Raw genomic sequence first — 18,590 nt, 5'->3', positions numbered from 1 at the left:
CCGTAAACACCCGAATAGTGGGGCACGCAGACAAGGGAGTGACTGGGCTAGTAAACATTCAGACTCAGACATCACAGGGGAAGACGAGTGCAAAGACTAATGACTATAAACAGAACATCAGACATGAATATGAAAAATAATAAATAACTAGAATAACAATAATAAACAAAGATAAACTAACAGAGGACAGAACACAGGAACATGACAGGTTTTTAAAATTGTGCAACCCTTGATCAGGCTCCAGACCATTAGATGGGATTTTGAAAACGCAGCTGCTTGTGTGAACTTCATTGACAATGAAAATGCATCGGGCTTTTCAAGCCACTGGACCTTATGCTCGTGGTTCTCTAGCTTGCATAGCTTTTCAAGATCAAGCATTTGAAGTGCAATCCAACGTCGCTACAACTTGGCAGTCAACAAAATAAGAACATATGCGCTTCTGTTATGCTGATTGAACGGTGACACGAACATTATAATTATGTTAATGCAACACTGAAAAGCGGTGGGAGCAGCTCTTGTGCTAGAAAACTGACTTACCTTTCCGTATGAGTTTTCAAATGTCTGTTTAAATTTGATGTGGTTGCTCCCGCATTTTGCAATCATTTTGTTTGGCTGGATGAGCCTTTATTTAAACTCAAAGGCCACAACATGAGGAACAGTAGCTAATCTCAGCGAGCTATGCTGCAAGAAATACAGTGTAGGGTGTTGCTGTATTTTTCATGATGCCATTTGGCAGAGTTTGTTCATGAGTCCTTATTGATGAGTCGAGTCGAGTCTCAAGTCATTTTTGGGCAAGCCTGAGTCGAGTCTAGAGTCCGTGTATGTGCGACTCAAGTTCGACTCGAGTCCCCATCTCTGATTGATTGTTGAAGGGTGTGGAATGCTTCCATAAGCTTATTAATTGAAATAAGCATTTTAACAGAAGTAGATTGTGCCCTTGTGTCAGACTAAATGTTGCCATTCCATAGAGCAAAGTGATTACAGTATATTCATCATAAAATATAGTTTTAATGCGTATACAAAAATGATGAGACCAAACAGTTAACTTTAAGTATACTGGTTTCATTCTGTAACCGACCTTTGCATGCCCACGGCTACAATTATTAGTACATTTTATTGGTAAATTTATTAGCGGTGAGTTTGGAATCAGTGAATCTACTTTCAGTAAGGCTGGTAGGATTGCCTAACTTGTGACTGCACACCCAAGCTCATGTGAGTGAAACTCAGCTCATCCTGGAATTGAGTTAGGAGCATGTGGTCCGAGACAAGCCCTTTTTCTGTGCAGCCTGCCAGCTGCCTGTGCATTAGGCAAAGGACAGCGGAAGCCCCGATGACTCACCTGCCTCGCGTGCAGCGCCTGCACAGGGATTAAAGGTGCACAGCCGGGGAACATAAAACGCTTCTCCTCAGGGTAGGTGCTGTGCTAGCACACTGCCCGCCTCCGTGCAGAACATCAGGCTTTAGAAATAACAATAAATAAGGACACAGGCACCAGCCACCATGTCAAGATCTTCACTGTCATGCATACTTTGCCATATACCACATAACTTTTTGTATTTGTCATTAATGAGTAATTATATGCCTAACATTTTTCATTCATATCATTAAATTAGTTATTATTCGGTCTTTTTGCACCTAAAAGCTTTATTTTATACTGTATTTCCTTTGATTTAGTTTGTTTGATCATACAGTATATACAAGAAAAAGACAGAAACAAAAATGTAAACAATTAGGTCATTCATATTTTTTATTTTTAACTAACCACATAAAATATACTGTGCACCATAATAAAATAGACTGTCTGAACTGAGCCAGGAGTTAACAATTAAATTACAAGTCTGACACAATGTACAACATTTTCACTGGCACAAGTAGCATGGTAACAGTACACTAAAGGTCAAAAGAAAGGAGGAGATTAAATGTCAGTCTGTTTATAAAACCTGATTAGTATTTTGATCTACATTATGGACCCATTCCAGTCCCAAATCTCCATAATTATGTTTCTCAGTAAGGACTGCCTCCCCACAAAGTGGAACTGCTTCTACACAGAGTACAGGAGCGAATAAATAGCACCAGATTACTGCTCACTGCTTAGGGACTGGGCCCACAGAATTTTGCTTTAGTTTATGCCCTTTTGCCATCTATTGACAAAAAGTACAACAATTAATTTTGGGTAGCTCCTCGCAAGTTAACAAAACAGGGAGTCCACGAGTGAGCAACTGAGTGCATGAGTACACGATTATGCAAGTGAGAACAAGAGAGTGAAGGAGGGACACTAGCATTTCTAGGGCTGCTTGGCTGCTTAGCCACATCCAAAAATCAACTAAGGAAACTTTGAGCAGTGCCATTACTAGTGTCTCATTTGGGTGCAGGTTGGTATGTACAATGCAAATGCTGCTGTGAAAATGGAGTTTATTGCTGGATGAGCGTCCACAGAGGTGAGGGGTATGGAAGCATATGGGTGGAAGGGGGCAGTAAATTTGCGGCGAGTTCAAAGGTCAGAACTGGTGCATGGTTTCCCATTTTCCACCGCGGTAGGAATCCTCTTTCGGGTTGGAGAAGATGGCGATGGGGTCTCTGCTTTCAGCAGCTTAGTTTTCTGGCTCTGAGTGATGAGAAGATGCCATCTCTTAGACTACAACAGGGCGGCAGTGGTCACAGCATAAGTCTACAGCACGGTGCAGCAAATCACAACCCAAAATATACCAAAATATGATTAAAAATGTTTGACTCATGTTTGCTTCAACAGCCATGTTCATTGGACCTGTGACACCATTTTTTTAAATATTTATAATGATATTATCATACATAAATAACACAAATAAAACATAAGAATATTTTTTGATAAATGTGTGTTCTACACAGATGACATTTTTTTACCAAAAATGTATTGTTTTTTTAATTCCAGAAAAAGATACACACAGCTATTTTATGTACAATTAAACTTTTGTACCATACTACAATAATCATAAACTGTTCTGCCTTTCTCTTTTGAGAAAAAGTGAACGGAAATGAAAAAAAGGAAGGAAGGGGAAAAAAATGAGCTTTGGTGCCAGCTTCCTGCCCACTGTTTTTAATTTTACTGAGCTGTGTTGAGTCAATTCCCAGCCCATACGCTGCCTCCCACTCTGAGCTCCTCCTCCCTCTCTCCTCCCCATCCAAACACCCACACATCACACAGGGCATTTATACACACTCGGATTCTGACGTAAAGGTGGGGTTTCCAATTCCACATCTCATTTCTCTCTTTCTCTTTCTCTCTACCTCTCTCTCTCTCTCGCTCATCTCCCCCCAACAACGAAAGCCCTGAATTATCTCACACCAGCGACAAGGAAGGAAATCTTGCAAGGTGGAACCACTCACCTGTTAAAAACAGCCGTCACACATCATATTGAAGGTTTCTCTACTTACAGTAAAGTGGCTAAGGGCACCATGATGCACTTTATTTTTATACTCTGTCTGAGGTCTACCAGTGTATCAGATTAAGTATCTCCAATCATGCTGTATATTATAAATGAGCACTGTATATTAAACCCTGCTGCTGTGCTATATTGGGAGAATCATTTTCCCCTAGGAAGCTTTTAATTTAGTCCTGATCACCCCAGGATGTATATACACAAAGTTCCACTGCTGGTCTAGGATCAGTGCATTTGAGTTCTTAAGATTCTAATATCGGTCAGGAAAAACTGATCCTAGATCAGCATTTTTAATACAGGCCCTGGTGTTGTGAGGGTATTGATACTGCTCAGTCTGTTTTGTACATTTAAGCAGGCCGTCTCACCCGTAGTTTGGATACCTGCCCCTGGGCTGATGGTTCCTGCTTGGTCATGTGACACCAGCTTGGCCAATCGTAGCCCCTCATCCACGAGCGTCTGTTGCATGAGGTGCCGATTCCAGGTGGGCGGGGCAGAGGCGTTGGGGGCGGGACACAGTGATGGCGATTGGCTGGGCTGTGACACCGCATCTGCTGAGGCAATCGATCAAAACAGTCTTTAGCATCTAAGAATCCTATTTTATTTTTTTTAAATGTAAAAATACCTGCCATGTTACATTTCATTTTACAAATCAATCAAACCAAATTTGTACCATTATGCAGTGTTTAACAGTTAAACTGCCCTCTGATTTCAAAAACGAAAGTGTCTTTAGAAAGGCATACACATTTTCTTACCTGGTGTCATTCCATCCTGGCTCTCCCCTGACAGACTCTCCTCGTCTACCCCTGACCTCAGTGCCCCCTGGTGGCCGCTTTCTGACCCCGTCACTGACCCCTCAGAGTATGAGGAAACGCACTCTGACATGGTTTCCTGTGATAGGGAACCCACGTCACTCTCCCACACACATACCATATGTGCTTAGTTCCACAATGGCAACACCCACAACACACCCGAGACGCACAAAAATATGCTAGAGATAAGAGGTACGTCCACAGTCATTCTCATTATCTCTGCATTTCACATCAATTATCTGTTCTCCCACTTATGTCAGATCTATTTGCTGACTTGTACTATCCAATCGAATCCCTCCCTCAGTCGTGACACGTCACCTTTTTAATTCTGAATGTCTCCTGTGTGTAGATTTAGTTCCAGATACACTAGAGCTTTGCTTGGTCATTCTTACATCACATTGGCCGGTCTGCTTACCAGTGTTTTTGAATGTTGTCATTTGAAAGCTTCCCTGCTGTAAAATCCAGCCATGCTAGCTTGATCAGCTTGAAAATGAGCTGGTCATAAGCTGGTCTAGCTGGTCAACCAGCTAGCTTGTCTGTTTCAAAACATAGCTTGGGCTGGGCAAACCATGTCGAACTGGGAGCAGGTCTGAACGGGTCAACGAGCAACCAGCTGTTTCAAAGCCTAGCTTGAGCTGCTTTTTCAGCAGGGCTGTGCTCACCTCCTGTTTGATCTTCTTCTGTGGTGGCAGGGGGCTATCGTCCGCATTTGGCCTGTTGGGGAAGAACAAGATTAAGTCAATTAAGTGCCCCAAAACCCAAGCGCAGTATGCTCCAAACATCATGGGCGACAGCTTTTTTGGGTGTGAAGTAAAAGTTATCAATATGACAATTACATAGCCTTAATTTAACTTTAACAAAGTCAAGCAGAGATCATACAGTGCATCCGGAAAGTATTCACAGTGCTTCACTTTTCCCACATTTTGGAATAATGGAATAAATTCATTTTTTTCCTCAAAATTCTACACACAACACCCCATAATGACAACATGAAATATGTTTTTTTGACATTTTTGCACATTTATTAAAAATAAAAAACTAAGAAATCACATGTACATAAGTATTCACAGCCTTTGCCATGAAGCTCAAAATTGAGCTCAGGTACATCCTGTTTCCACTGATCCACCTTGAGATGTTTCTACAGCTTAATTGGAGTCCACCTGTGGTAAATTCAGTTGATTGGACATGATTTGGAAAGGCACACACCTGTCTATATAAGGTCCCACAGTTGACAGTCCGGATGTCGGAGCACAAACCAAGCATGAAGTCAAAGGAATTGTCTGTAGACCTCCGAGACAGGATTGTCTCGAGGCACAAATCTGGGGAAGGGTACAGAAAAATTTCTGCTGCTTTGAAGGTCCCAATGAGCACAGTGGCCTCCATCATCCGTAAATGGAAGAAGTTTGGAACCACCAGGACTCTTCCTAGAGCTGGCCGCCCATATAAACTGAGCAATTGGGGGAGAAGGGCCTTAGTCAGGGAGGTGACCAAGAACCCGATGGTCACTCTGTCAGAGCTCCAGCGTTCCTCTGTGGAGAGAGGAGAACCTTCCCGAAGGACAACCATCTCTGCAGCAATCCACCAATCAGGCCTGTATGGTAGAGTGGCCAGACGGAAGCCACACCTTAGTAAAAGGCACATGGCAGCCCGCCTGGAGTTTGCCAAAAGGCACCTGAAGGACTCTGACCATGAGAAACAAAATTCTCTGGTCTGATGAGACAAAGATTGAACTCTTTGGCGTGAATGCCAGGCGTCATGTTTGGAGGAAACCAGGCACCGCTCATCCCCTGGCCAATACCATCCCTACAATGAAGCATGGTGGTGGCAGCATCATGCTATGGGGATGTTTTTCAGTGGCAGGAACTGGGAGACTAGTCACGGTTGAGGGAAAGATGAATGCAGCAATGTACAGAGACATCCTGGATGAAAACCTGCTCCAGAGCGCTCTTGACCTCAGACTGGGGCGACGGTTCATCTTTCAGCAGGACAACGAGCCTAAGCACACAGCCAAGATATCAAAGGAGTGGCTTCAGGACAACTCTGTGAATGTCCTTGAGTGGCCCAGCCAGAGCCCAGACTTTAACCCGATTGAACATCTCTGGAGAGATCTGAAAATGGCTGTGCACCAATGCTCCCCATCCAACCTGATGGAGCTTGAGAGGTGCTGCAAAGAGGAATGGGCGAAACTGCCCAAAGATAGGTGTGCCAAGCTTGTGGCATCATATTCAAAAAGACTTGAGGCTGTAATTGCTGCCAAAGGTGCATCAACAAAGTATTGAGCAAAGGCCGTGAATACTTATGTACATGTGATTTCTTAGTTTTCTATTTTTAATAAATTTGCAAAAACTTCTTTCATGTTGTCATTATGGGGTGTTGTGTGTAGAATTTTGAGGAAAAAAATGAATTTATTCCATTTTGGAATAAGGCTGTAACATAAAATGTGGGAAAAGTGAAGCGCTGTGAATACTTTCCGGATGCACTGTATGTGCTCCATTAGAGGAAACTGAATCTAAACATAAAGCTAAAATATGTAGAGCTTCATAGTGGGAAAGGTAAATATGCCATTAAGCTCTTATATATATTTATATATATAATATTTCAGATTGAGCTTTAGATTCACTTTCCTCTATACCAATGGCAATAAGCCTGTGCATACTAATGAGTACCTTGACTTTTTACACGCAATATTACTTTTAAAAAAGGCAGGACATTAACAGGAGCAGAGTGCACATATTGACTGAGCTCTGGGTCTTTGATGTACAGTACATGACCGTGCTCTCACCTGCTGTTCTTGAGGGTGGAGGTGTAGGCACACTCCCGTGCCACCTGTCTGGCCAGTGAGAACAGCTCTACCCGCCTCAACAGCAGGGCGTTGTCGTGGATGCAAAACTGGGCAGCTGCTTCATTGATAATCATCTTTCAGTATATAAGAACATACATATAAATAAACATACCACATCAATAAGTAAGCATGTGTGTATAGAAAAGCATCACATTCAGGTTACTGATATACAGTATGGACACAAAAGAGGGGTAGGCAAGAATGGTAGTATCTGTTCCTAGATATCATGTGAACTTCTGCTCTGAATTATTAGCTATTAAATCTGTGTGGTCTGATTTTTTACCTATAATGTGTTGAACGACAGCTCAAGATTGCTCTTGTGTCCCCATCAGACCTGGGTCAAATACAGAATTGCTTTGGATTAAAATATTGTTCTGTACTTCATTGATCTTGGCGGCACGGATGGTGCAGTGGGTAGCACTGCCGCCTCACAGCAAGGAGTTCCTGGGTTCGAATCCCCGTCGGCCGGGGCCTCTCTGTGCGGAGTTTGCATGTTCTCCCCGTGTTTGCGTGGGTTTCCTCCGGGTACTCCGGTTTCCTCCCACAGTCCAAAGACATGCGGGTTAGGCTGATTGGAGAGTCTAAATTGGCCGTAGATATGAGTGTGTGAGTGTGTGAGTGTGTGAGTGTATGAGTGTGTGAGTGAATGGTGTGTGTGCCCTGTGATGGACTGGTGACCTGTCAGGGTGTATTCCTGCCTTTCGCCCAATGTATGCTGGGATAGGCTCCAGCCCCCCTGCGACCCTGTTCAGGATAAGCGGGTTAGGATAATGAATGAATGAATACTTCATTGATCTTGCCTGATGCAATTGAACCAACTAAGAGGGTTTGTGATTTTTGAGAGTAGTCCAATACACCAGACATGCTCAGTAAGGCGTAGACAAGTATCTAATTCCAAAACAATTACGTATTTGACCCAGATCTGGTCCCCACATGAAATGGTTTAATGTAGTCCTATTTATGAGTGAACTGGCACTGGTGTATACAGCTAATTAGCTCATTAAACCTAGACAACTGGTGGAAACAAAAACCTTCACACTAGCCCTCCAGGGGGTGAAACTGCTTAAGCCCTAGTATAAAACCATTGTACATGTTCTTAGATTTTCTGGTACATCCTTCTATATTAGGGATACTGATGGTAAACCAGTTACATGCAGTCTTAGTAATACTGAAAGATTTAAAATATATAATCCAAAATGTATTGCTGGTGAGCAGGTGAGCCGGTGTTCTGGAATGTTATAGGTAGTATCTGTGATGAGAGATGCACTTCTGCATACCACTGTTGTAACATGTGGTTAGTTGAGTTACTGTTTCCTTCCAGCCAGTTTGAACCAGTATGGCCATTCTCGTCTGACCTCTCTCAATAACAAGGCCTTTTCACCCACAGAACAGCCACCCACTGGATGATTTAAGGAGATCAGCCATTTCTGAGATACTCAAACGACCCAGTCTAGAACCAATAATCATTCTACGGTCAAAGCTCTTGATCATGTCTGCATGCTTTTTGTGCATTGAGTCGCTGCCAGATTATTGGCCGATTAGATATTTGAATTAATGAGTGAATATGAGTGAATCTACCAAATAAAGTGGTCACTGAGTGTAAAAGGTAATCTAACACTGTATGTCAGAAGAACTGCTGACATACCGACTAGCTCACCCGGACTACCGCCTTTTCAAAAAGCCTACCTCTGGGAGAGGTTGCCAGAGCATCAGCCCAAAACTTTCACCACCTCAACCTTCTTCCCAAGGGTCATCACCCAACTTAAACAGCCCTCCTAAGACTCTATCCGGCTGCCCTCACTACTTTTGATCTACACCCCACTCCCCTCACATTACCCCCATTGGTAAGTCCATCTTGTTTATTTTCCATAGCACTGCTTGCGCACACATTGTATCTCAGGGCCTCAGCGCACAACCGCAATTTCACCTATGACTGCAACCTTCTCTGCGCCTTATCGCAGAACGTTGAGCAAGATGTACAGTGATATGCAAGTCTATTCTCAGTTGTATGTACTGAACTGCCTCCTTTTTGCCCCTGCACCATGCATGCACACCATACATGTGTCGATTTGTTCTTGCACCAATATCACCAAAACAAACTCCTGTTCATTTATTGTACTCTACGAATAAATTGTTTGTGATTGGACCCCAAAGCACAAAGTACAGGTTCATCAGTTTAGTAAGTGCGGATCTGTGAGACAGATTTTTGCCTGTATTTTACCACCCAAATGCTCAGTAAACTTGGCCGTGCTGTGCCAGCTCACCTCATGGTGCGTGAGATGCTTGCCCTCTCTCCTCTTGGAGTCAAAGCGTCCATAAATGAGGCTGTACTTGCGGATCTCCTCCTCTTTGGAGGGGTCCTGGGGATCCATGTCAAAGATGTGTCCCAAGGTCTTGGCCAGCTTCTTGTTCAGCTTGAGCAGAGATTTGGCCTCTGCTGAGCCACCCCTGGGCACTGTGCTGAGCAGCTTCTCCACGCTCTCCCCCACCACCTGCGCCGTCTCCGGGTCCGTCCGCCCCCCAGACCAGGCTGAGGCCTGTGATGACGAGGCGGCGGGGGGGCTAGAGGGGGCAGGGCTGCACCGCCCCTCGTGAGTGCCAGACACCATGCTGCCGTCTGGGTCCGGGTCTGGTTTGGGCCAGTGAGGCTCTGCAGGGGACAGCCTGTCTCTGTCCAGGCTGTCGGGGGGCAGGGGCGACGTCTGTGAGCAGGGGCTTTTGGGGCTGATGCTCCGCAGGGGGGTCAGGGACGCCCGCTCCTCCCGCTCGCCCGGGGACCCCGCATGGCCGTTGCTTAAGGACTTCCTGGCCCCCGAGCTGGCTGTCCCACCAGGGGCCTCCACCTTAAACAGAGGAACGCCGTGCATCGGGAGGTTGGCCAGCGGTTGGTTGAAGAGGGCGGGGCTGGCAGCCCAGTCCCGTAGGGCCTTCTGCAGCCGCCGCACGTGCAGCGGTTTGGTCGCCATGCCAACCAGCGCCATGATCTCCAGGAACTCCTCCTCACCGGCCTCGCACAGCTGCTGCACATCGTCGCCGCCCTGCTGGATGAAGGTGTCGTAGTAGGCCAGCAGGTTGGCCCGCTGCAGCACGCGGTACAGCTGCAGCTCCCCCAGCGTCCGCGGCAGCGACATCGTTCCCTGGCAACAGACAGAGGGATGGTGTGCCAATGTGGGTGAGGATCCATGTCACATGACAGGGATAATAAAAACTTTGAAAAAGAAATTATTGCAAAAAATGGAAGAGGCAGAGATAACTGAATTTCTTTTTCAGGGATGTATGCAAATGCAGAATTGGCATGGGATCTATTGTAACTCAAAGTCGTGGAAGACCCCTGATGTTAAATGGTCTCATTAGACACTGTTATCGGTCTATTCGATTGAAGAATTTCCCTTTTTTTTTCGGCCTTTTTCAGCTTTATTGGACAGTATAGTATAGAGAGACAGGAAGAATGGGAGTGAGAGAGGGAAAGACATGCGTTTACTACAGTGCACACATTTTAACTGTCTGTTACAATGAATCTGTATGTGATCGAAAGCAAACCTGAACTATAAATGGTACATCGTTCAACATAAGACCTTTCTGCAAATTCTAAAGCCAGATTGCTTTTTATTTTAATTTTTTACTATCTATAAATCATAAGAAAGGAAAAGGGCCCTGTGTAAGTTTGGGAACCCTTCTAAAGTATCCAAATGCAGTGGCTGTTCTGTCTGGTGCTAACACCCATGGGTTCCTCTAAACAGTTGTCCAAGGATTTCAGAATCAAGATGGTTCATTTCCACCTTCCACATTATTAGAAAATGAAGGGCAAGGTTTGGAAGACCAAGAAATACCTGGTTAGAAATGCTCAGAAGAACCAACACTGCAAAACAGCTGCAAAAAAGAGTAGCAAACACAGGTCTAGCTGTTCACAGGACAACAATACAACATACTTTAAACAACAAAGACCTACATGGCAGAGTTGCCAGAAAGAATGACGTCAACACAAAATTAAGCATCTGAAGTATGCAAAAGAAAACACTGAGAAGCCTGACGCTTTTTGGAACAATGTGCATTGGACTGACAAAACCAAAATTGAACTTTTTGGCCACCACCAAAGAAGGTGTGATTGGAGAAAAAAGGGTGAAGCCTTTGTAGAGAAGAACACCTTACCAACTGTGAAGTAAGGAGGTGGATCCATTATGCTTTAGGGTTCTGTGACAGCTGGGGGCACAGTAAATATTGTGCGAGTGGAAGGAAGAATGGATTCCACCAAATATCAAGAAATTCTAGAAGCTAATGTTCAAAGGTCAGTCCAGACATTAACGTTGAAGAGATCCAATGACCAAACCATACCTTGAAATCAACCATAATGTACCTCCAGGAAAGACAGATAAAGGTTTAGGAATGGCCAACACAATCCCCAGACTTGAATATTATTGAAAATCTGTGGAATGATCTCAAACATGCTGTACATGCAAGGAGGCCGAAGAATATTTTTGAGCTAGAGGTGTTTTGCCAGGAAGAATTAGTAAAAAAGCGAGAATTGAAAGACTACAGGATGTGTTTACAAGCTGTTATAGTTGCCTGATGAAGAGTTAAAAAAGTACTAACTGACAGGGCCTTTTTTCTTTTTTTTCATAACTTTGAAACTGTAAAAAAGAAGAAAAAAGTTATCTTGCTTTAAACATTGAAGAAAGTGTAATGTTCAACATTGTATCATTTATCTGTGCATTTAGATATTAATTGTAAGAGGCTTTTTGACCATAGTAACACAAACACTGTACCTGTGTTTTTTTTAACTAACGGATATCATTGTTCTTTTCAGCACTGCATACACTGAGATTACAATACATGGACTACGTTTTCTGATGTTAACTCAAATGCTTATCCAGGCAGGAGTGTTTGTTACCTAGGAAAACACATATTTTCAGTTTGCAATTACAGGTCCTTGCAAACTGAAAATCTGACAGGACAGAGAGTAACTCAAAACTGTAAAGAAAACTATGTTTTTAATATTTGCAAGCGTTATCACAGAGATAACAACTTGCTGCAAGTTAAGTATTCCCTTGTGAAACCAAACTATTTCAGGATCTAACGGACAGGTTATGTTGGCTTGTCCATAAATCATTTGTCCTTCTTGTCATAATATTCTCAAACAAATATGACCTAAGCCTAGGGGTTAGGGATCTCCCATTCATTTATATGTATGCTTCTGACTATGAATAAGGAAACACAGTCTGTTTATTTGAATAATGTATACATTAGTTTTAGGCAATATATCAAATAGCCCCCGGTAATATTTCTGAGCTTTTAAGCCCAAAATAACAGAACGATCATTCATATCTAATAACAAAGTCCTTCTGTCTGTCCCAGAGTCTATGTTAAAACCATTACAACGAAGTTTAATGTTTATTCCTCCTCTAAAATGTATGAAGGTTTTTAAAAAAACATGTAAGCTAGCACTGAATTATTTTTGTTGTTACAATAGAATATCAGATCGAACTTTTCTAGGAGACTGCACATAAGGGATTGTAGGGGTTAAATTAAGTATTAATTTTCTTGCTTTAGAACAAATACCCCGAATGCCCCTGTACAAACGACTGTAAAGCCGGCTGATAATCAGAAACTTTTTTTTCATTGTCGCAATTTCTTTATTATTTTTCATCCCACATTGAAGCCAAGGTAAAAACTGTCTGCCAATTGAAAACGTACAGTACTTTTTTGATCATATTCAAGACACTGAAATTAAACCACCCCTTTAATTGCTATACATTGAAATAGTTTTCAAACGCCAGAGAGAAACATTTGTTTAATCAAGAGCATCCCCTGTTGGGCCACAGCCAACAAGACACTCCACTATTACTCTGGGGTGTGTGTTGCCTATGCCAATTCAGTAACATGTAGCCTAGTTATCTTAATTCAGTCTACCAGATAAAGAAGGATGATAATAATGACACTAACACATCGGCGAAAGTAGCGCCCTGTTGCCTTCAAACGCAAGCAGTCATTGTGAAGAGCACACCATGTACAGTACAGTACAACATCATTCTCACACGAATACGTGCCACGCTTACCTCGTCCGAGTCCGACAGCTTGGTGGTGGCAGATACCCAATTGAGCTGAAGTATGTTGGAGTTCTTGGAACCGTGTTCAATTTCCACACGCGTGCACGTTGGTGCCTTGTAGGCTTTGAAGACCGGGCGGGTAAAAAATATAATTAGCAACTGAGAGATAACGAAAATATCAGAACTCAATGATAAATCATCTCAGTTCTTTGTGGCCGTTAATATCCAACTAGCGTCCGTTATACAGGCTCCACCGCGACGCAGGACAGGTGTAGTAACGTCCGGGAAATGAAAAAACAACTTAGGAAAACTTTTGTTGCGACAGTTTGAAATACGAGGCTAATGTTCTCGGATGAATTAGTGTTCTTTCGACAAACTATTACAATACGTTATTTTCTCCTTTTTTCCCTGTACGCAGTGTTTTCTGATTCTTAAAAAGCCATCTGTCCAATTGTTGCGTTTTTCGTTGGCTGCTGCCTTCCCTAGGCGAATCGCATTGTTAATAACAACCTTTTTTGCTGTATGTGTGGGTGCGGGAGACCCGGGGGCGGATTGCAGCACGCCATCTGACCGAAACAGAGCCCTCCTCTCCCGGCAAAAGAAGGCGGCTTTCCAAGTGGGGTGCGAAGAAGGGGGGCTACGATAAAGGGTGTCTATGATTAACCCTTTCGTTTAGACTAAGTTTATAATCTCACTTTTGCAATAGAATGCGCGTATGCAATCAGTGGAACCAATTCTCCAGTTTAATCAAAAGGTTGGGTGTGTTACATAAGGCAGTGTACGCCATTGACACGTTGGCGAGTGAACGAAGAAAACGTGAGAAATATGAAAAGATCTCGCATCATAGGTATAGGTTATCAGTGTAGTCGATATGCTAATGTAAGCTATGCGTGCATTATTTTGCAAGCACTGGTAAACGATAACAAGAGAGAGAGAGACGGCAGTAGAGTGCTGTTGCCGAAGGAGACAAAAAGCGCTCGGCAGTGTGGGCTGCTGTTTCCGTCGGATTCTTTTTTTTTATAGATTCTGTGCGTAACGCGGATAAATTTGGGGATTCCCCGATGACGCAGTATACTCCCAAATGTACAATATCAATAGGCTAAATACTAACACATACGTCGTAGCCCTATTCTATTTTTAAGATATACCATTTTAAGTATGATAGTCCGTCAGTATTCCGTGCTGGTCTAACGTTGCTGATAACTGGCTAAATTATGAAATCTGATATTGAATGTGGCTACATTCCAATAGTGCGGGTAAGCCTATTTGTGATATCAATGCTTAATTTGAACATAATGCGTGTCCTTAAATGTGTAATGGCCATATTCAAAACATAGCTGGAAAAATATTGGTTCGGGGGTTTAGCCAAAATAAAACAATGTAGGCTACGCTACTATACAACATTATTCACCACAGCCTTACTGTGATGTAGAAACACAATTGATGCTTTGTTCTAACGGGGTACTCTCCACGGTGAAGTCCACAGATGACTCAGTGAAGGCTGCGGTGTGTAGTTGAGCCATCCGTGTTCCATGCCGTCGCGCGGCACCAGCACAGTTTGACCATTGTTCCTTCGCCCCGCCCACCACCATATTCGGGTCACTCGTGGGTGTTGCTGCATGCGGAAACTTTCAGCCTGCGTCTCCTTTTGAGGACAGATTTACGTTTGATACTTGAAAAAACAAAACGACAGGCCAACAAGTCCACAGCCTACTACTTGCTTGATTGTATACAAAATACTACAGGACACATATGCAAATATTTTATCAATTACAATAATTTTCCAATTATTGAGCCCCGGAAGTAAAATAAAATGGCAATACAGGCAGTATAAACACTGACATTGCTGGTTTCCTATACAAAATGTTAATGTAAAACGAATTATGACATTTAATCTACACTCAGTTATCACTTTATTAGGTAGACCTGTACAGCTTTTTAATGCGAATATCTAATCAGCCAATCATGTGGCAGCATCTAAAAGCATAAAGGCATGTAGACGTGATCAAGAGGTTCAACTGTTTTTCAGACCAAATGTCAGAATGAGGAAGAAATGTGATCGAAGTGACTTTGACCATGGAAAGATTACTGGTGCCAGGCAGGGTAGATTGAGTATCTCAGACACTGCTGAACTCCTGGGATTTTCATGCACAACAGTCTCTACAGTTTGCAGTGAATGGTGTGAAAAACAAAAAACATCCAGTGAGCAGCAGTTCTGTGTGTCTCCCAAAACAGTCCCACAAAACTTAAATTAAAGTCCAAAGACCAGAAGGCAGCTGTATCTCCCCGAAATCACTGATGGAAAAATGTGCCGCAGATCAACCCCCAAATGTCCACTGTCTTGACTCCCTGGAAGTGTACTTGTAGTACCTTAAAATGGGGGACCATATACAAAATGTGCTGTCATTTCTAAATGGTTAATAGCCTCAAATTAAAGCTGACAGTCTGCACTTCAACCTCATTGTCATTGTATCCTTTCAAACTCAAAATGTTAAGTGTACAGAATCAAAATAACAAAAAATGTAACACTGTCCAATGAATTATGGTGCGCACGGTATGCACATAAATGGATGTAATTCCTGCCCGGATCATCTAATATGGATGTGGGGCAACATGGCTCAGGCAGTAAGAGCAGTCATCTGGCAGTTGGAGGGTTGCCGGTTCGATCCCCTGCCCGGGCTGTGTCGAAGTGTCCCTGAGCAAGACACCCAACCCCCAAATGCTCCTGACGAGCTGGTCGGCGCCTTGCATGGCAGCCAATCGCCGTTGGTGTGTGAGTGTGTGTATGAATGGGTGACCCTGACCAGTCCTGAATCTGTTTAAGGTGGCCCACTGTCTCCTAGGGAGGTTGGTGCCAGGGACTGGTTGGGTCGGGTCTGACACTAGATGCTTGTTTGGGATGTCTTTGGATTCCCATTCTGTTGCCCAAGCAGACATGGCATCAAAGTAAGTGGGTGGAGGGTCCTTCCAAATTGGACGTCTAGATCGGAGACGTGCGGGTGGTGGGTTGTAGATGTCGGCATGGATTGGTAAGTGGGAGGAATCTTTGACCTTTTGGAGCATCCTATAGGTGAGTCCAGTTCGTCTGATATTGGGGGGAAGTATGTTAGATAAGACAGGGAGCCAGGTAACCGGTGTTGACCGGATAGTCCCAGTAATGATTTGCATAGTGCTGTTTAGTTGGGTGTCTACTTGGTGTGTGTGGGGTGACCTGGACCAGGGGCGCAGTATTCTGCTGCAGAATATGACAGGGCCAGAGCTGAGGTGCGCAGTGTGCGAGCTGCTGCACCCCATTTTGCACCTGCAAGTTTGCAGAGGAGGTTGTTTCTAGATTTCACCTTTGCTGCTGCTCCTTTAAGGTGTTCTTTGAATGACAGTGTCCTGTCCAGGGTCACTCCCAGGTATGTTGGGTTGGGGGTGTGTCTGAGCTGGTGTCCACCCAATCTGATGTCCAGCTGTTTGGTGGCATCTGCGTTTCGAAGATGGAAGACACTGGAAACTGTTTTTGCTGGACTTGGTTGCAGGCGCCAGACCTTGCAGTACTGGTCCAGTTTTGCAAGGTCCTCATTGAGCACCTGCTCCAAAGAGGCCAGGTCAGACGCTTGGGTTGCCAGACAGATGTTACTTTGCAACAGACAGTAGGTGAGTCACGACTTGGTTGGGGGTGACAGAGGGCCGGCTCTGGGTTGGGGGTTTCTGTGCAGCTCCAAGGCGGCAGATGAGACTCCAGCATTTCCTGCCACTCCAGCATTTCCTGCTGGAGTGGGTGAAATTCATCTCTGAGATGGTCTCCTCCCATTTCTTGCACCGTGCTGTGTTTAGTGATTCTATAAGGTGGTCTGCTAGCTCGGGGTCTCCTGTTGTTTCATAGGCATGTAGGAGGGCAGCGCTTTCCTCATCCAAGCAAGGGACATAGAGGGGGCGGTAGCCTCTGGGGATTGCTGTGAGACCAGCTTTGTAGACGGCACCACAGAAGCGATTGTATGCTTCATCTACAGTGATGTTTTGGAGGGGGATGGTGACAACAGAGTTGTACAGATGGTGTTCCAGAGCTTCGCTATATCTCGCTTTCCGGAAATTCCATCGCATCTTCCTGGGGCTGTTTATGATGGGGAGTTGTAGGTCAATGTGAATGAGTGATGGCCGATGTTGACTGTGTGGTAGTCATCAAGGATGAGAGTCTGTACAGGGTATGGGGTTCCGTTTTCAGAGCTTACCCAGCACAAATCAGGGGAGTAGTCCTTCTTCCACCTGGCTGAGTGGAAGGTTCCTCGTTATTTGGGGTCGTACATCAGGGCAAGGTCATTTCTGGATGCCCATTCTGCCAATGCCTCCCCATCGCTATCCACTGCTGAGTAGCCCCAGTCAGGGTGATGGCTGTTAAAGTTGCCCACATAGATGGCAGGGTGAGGGAGGAAGGGTAGGACTTGTTGGTCCCAGTTGGTGCTGGATGGCTTATAGACGTTGGTGATGTGAAAACCTGCAATGCTTTTTGAGTCAGAGAAGGTCATTGTATTCAGGTGATTTGCATCAGCAATGTCGGAGCGCACATAGGTCGCACGTCCATGTTTGCTGTGAGGTGTATAACACAACTGGTCAAAGCCTCCAATGGAGTAGCGGCCCGCTTCTTCAGTGTCGATGTGGGTTTCTTGAAGGCAGATGATATCAGCAGAATATTGAAAGGCAAGGACTTGGATGAGGTTGCGCTTGGCGGCAGACAGGCCTTCAACATTGAGTTGGCGTATTCGAAGGGCAGGAGCACTGCTAGGTGCTCTTGAGGCTGTTTGTTGTTTTTCCTGCTTTCAGGTTGAGAACTGTGACTAGGATTCTTGGAGTTAGCTCTAAGGCATCTTCTCTTGGAATTTAGTCTACTGGTTGGATCATTTGCTTCCCAAGGCATGCCTGGGTACTTACGGAGGGCGCGACGTGAACGCTGATCCATTGCCCAAAATTAAATTGATCCAAATTAAAGGTGACAGTCTGCATTTTAACCTCATTTTCATTGTTTAATTTCAAATCCAATGTGCTGGAGCACAGAGCCAAAAATAACTGAAACTGTTATAACATGAGTCCAAATATTTACAGATGGCGCTGTATTTATTAGACATTTTGACTTATTGGTCTTCTGCTGCTGTTGCCCACCCACCTCAGGGTTCAATGTGTTGTGCGTTCAGAGATGCTGCAGTTATTTGAGTTACTGTCAGCTTCAACCAGTCTGGCCATTCTCCCCTGACCTCTCTCATTAACAAGGTGTCCACTAAATTGCTGCTCACTGGATGTTTTTCGCACCTTCTCTAACACTACAGACTCTTGTGCATGAAAATCCAAGGAGATCAGCAGTTTCTGAGATACTCAATTGTCTGCCGCCAACAATCATTCAAATCATGAGTCACTCAGATCACATTTCTTCCCCCATTCTGATGTTTTAAAAACAAGTGAACCTCTTGACCATGTCTGTATGCTTTTATGTGTTGCTCGG

General features: G+C 44.1%; 1 protein-coding gene across 4 annotated transcripts; it reads right to left on the bottom strand.

Moving 5' to 3' along the window:
• Positions 1-1,722: 1,722 nt before the first annotated feature.
• On the bottom strand, positions 1,723-14,703 carry nab2 (NGFI-A binding protein 2 (EGR1 binding protein 2)). Of its 4 annotated transcripts, none has more exons than XM_061220075.1 (8): positions 14,534-14,703; positions 13,121-13,233; positions 9,332-10,204; positions 7,008-7,141; positions 4,888-4,939; positions 4,169-4,304; positions 3,782-3,967; positions 1,723-2,635 (listed from the first exon to the last, which is right to left on the bottom strand). In XM_061220075.1, the coding sequence occupies exons 3-8, from the start codon at positions 10,196-10,198 to the stop codon at positions 2,631-2,633; spliced, it is 1,380 nt and encodes a 459-aa protein (XP_061076059.1). In that variant the 5' UTR covers positions 10,199-10,204; positions 13,121-13,233; positions 14,534-14,703; the 3' UTR covers positions 1,723-2,630. The 4 variants fall into 4 exon arrangements, with proteins under 4 accessions (XP_061076059.1, XP_061076056.1, XP_061076058.1 ...); XM_061220072.1 differs by having other exon boundaries at positions 1,723-2,605; XM_061220074.1 differs by having other exon boundaries at positions 1,723-2,605; positions 3,782-3,964.
• Positions 14,704-18,590: the final 3,887 nt, after the last annotated feature.

The sequence above is a fragment of the Conger conger genome, chromosome 14 (genome assembly GCF_963514075.1).
Source record: "Conger conger chromosome 14, fConCon1.1, whole genome shotgun sequence".
NCBI lineage: Eukaryota > Metazoa > Chordata > Actinopteri > Anguilliformes > Congridae > Conger > Conger conger.
Note: the sequence above shows the minus strand (reverse complement) of the source record. Positions and strands in the feature narration are given on the sequence as shown.

Coding starts and splice junctions, on each gene's coding strand:
- nab2 (XM_061220072.1), bottom strand. CDS start 10,198: ATGTCGCTGCCGCGGACGCTGGGGGAGCTGCAGCTGTACCGCGTGCTG. Junction 7,142..9,331: donor AGCATCTCACGCACCATGAG/GTGAGCTGGCAC, acceptor ATATACTGAAAG/ATGATTATCAATGAAGCAGC. Junction 4,305..4,887: donor AGAAGAAGATCAAACAGGAG/GTGAGCACAGCC, acceptor TCCCTATCACAG/GAAACCATGTCAGAGTGCGT.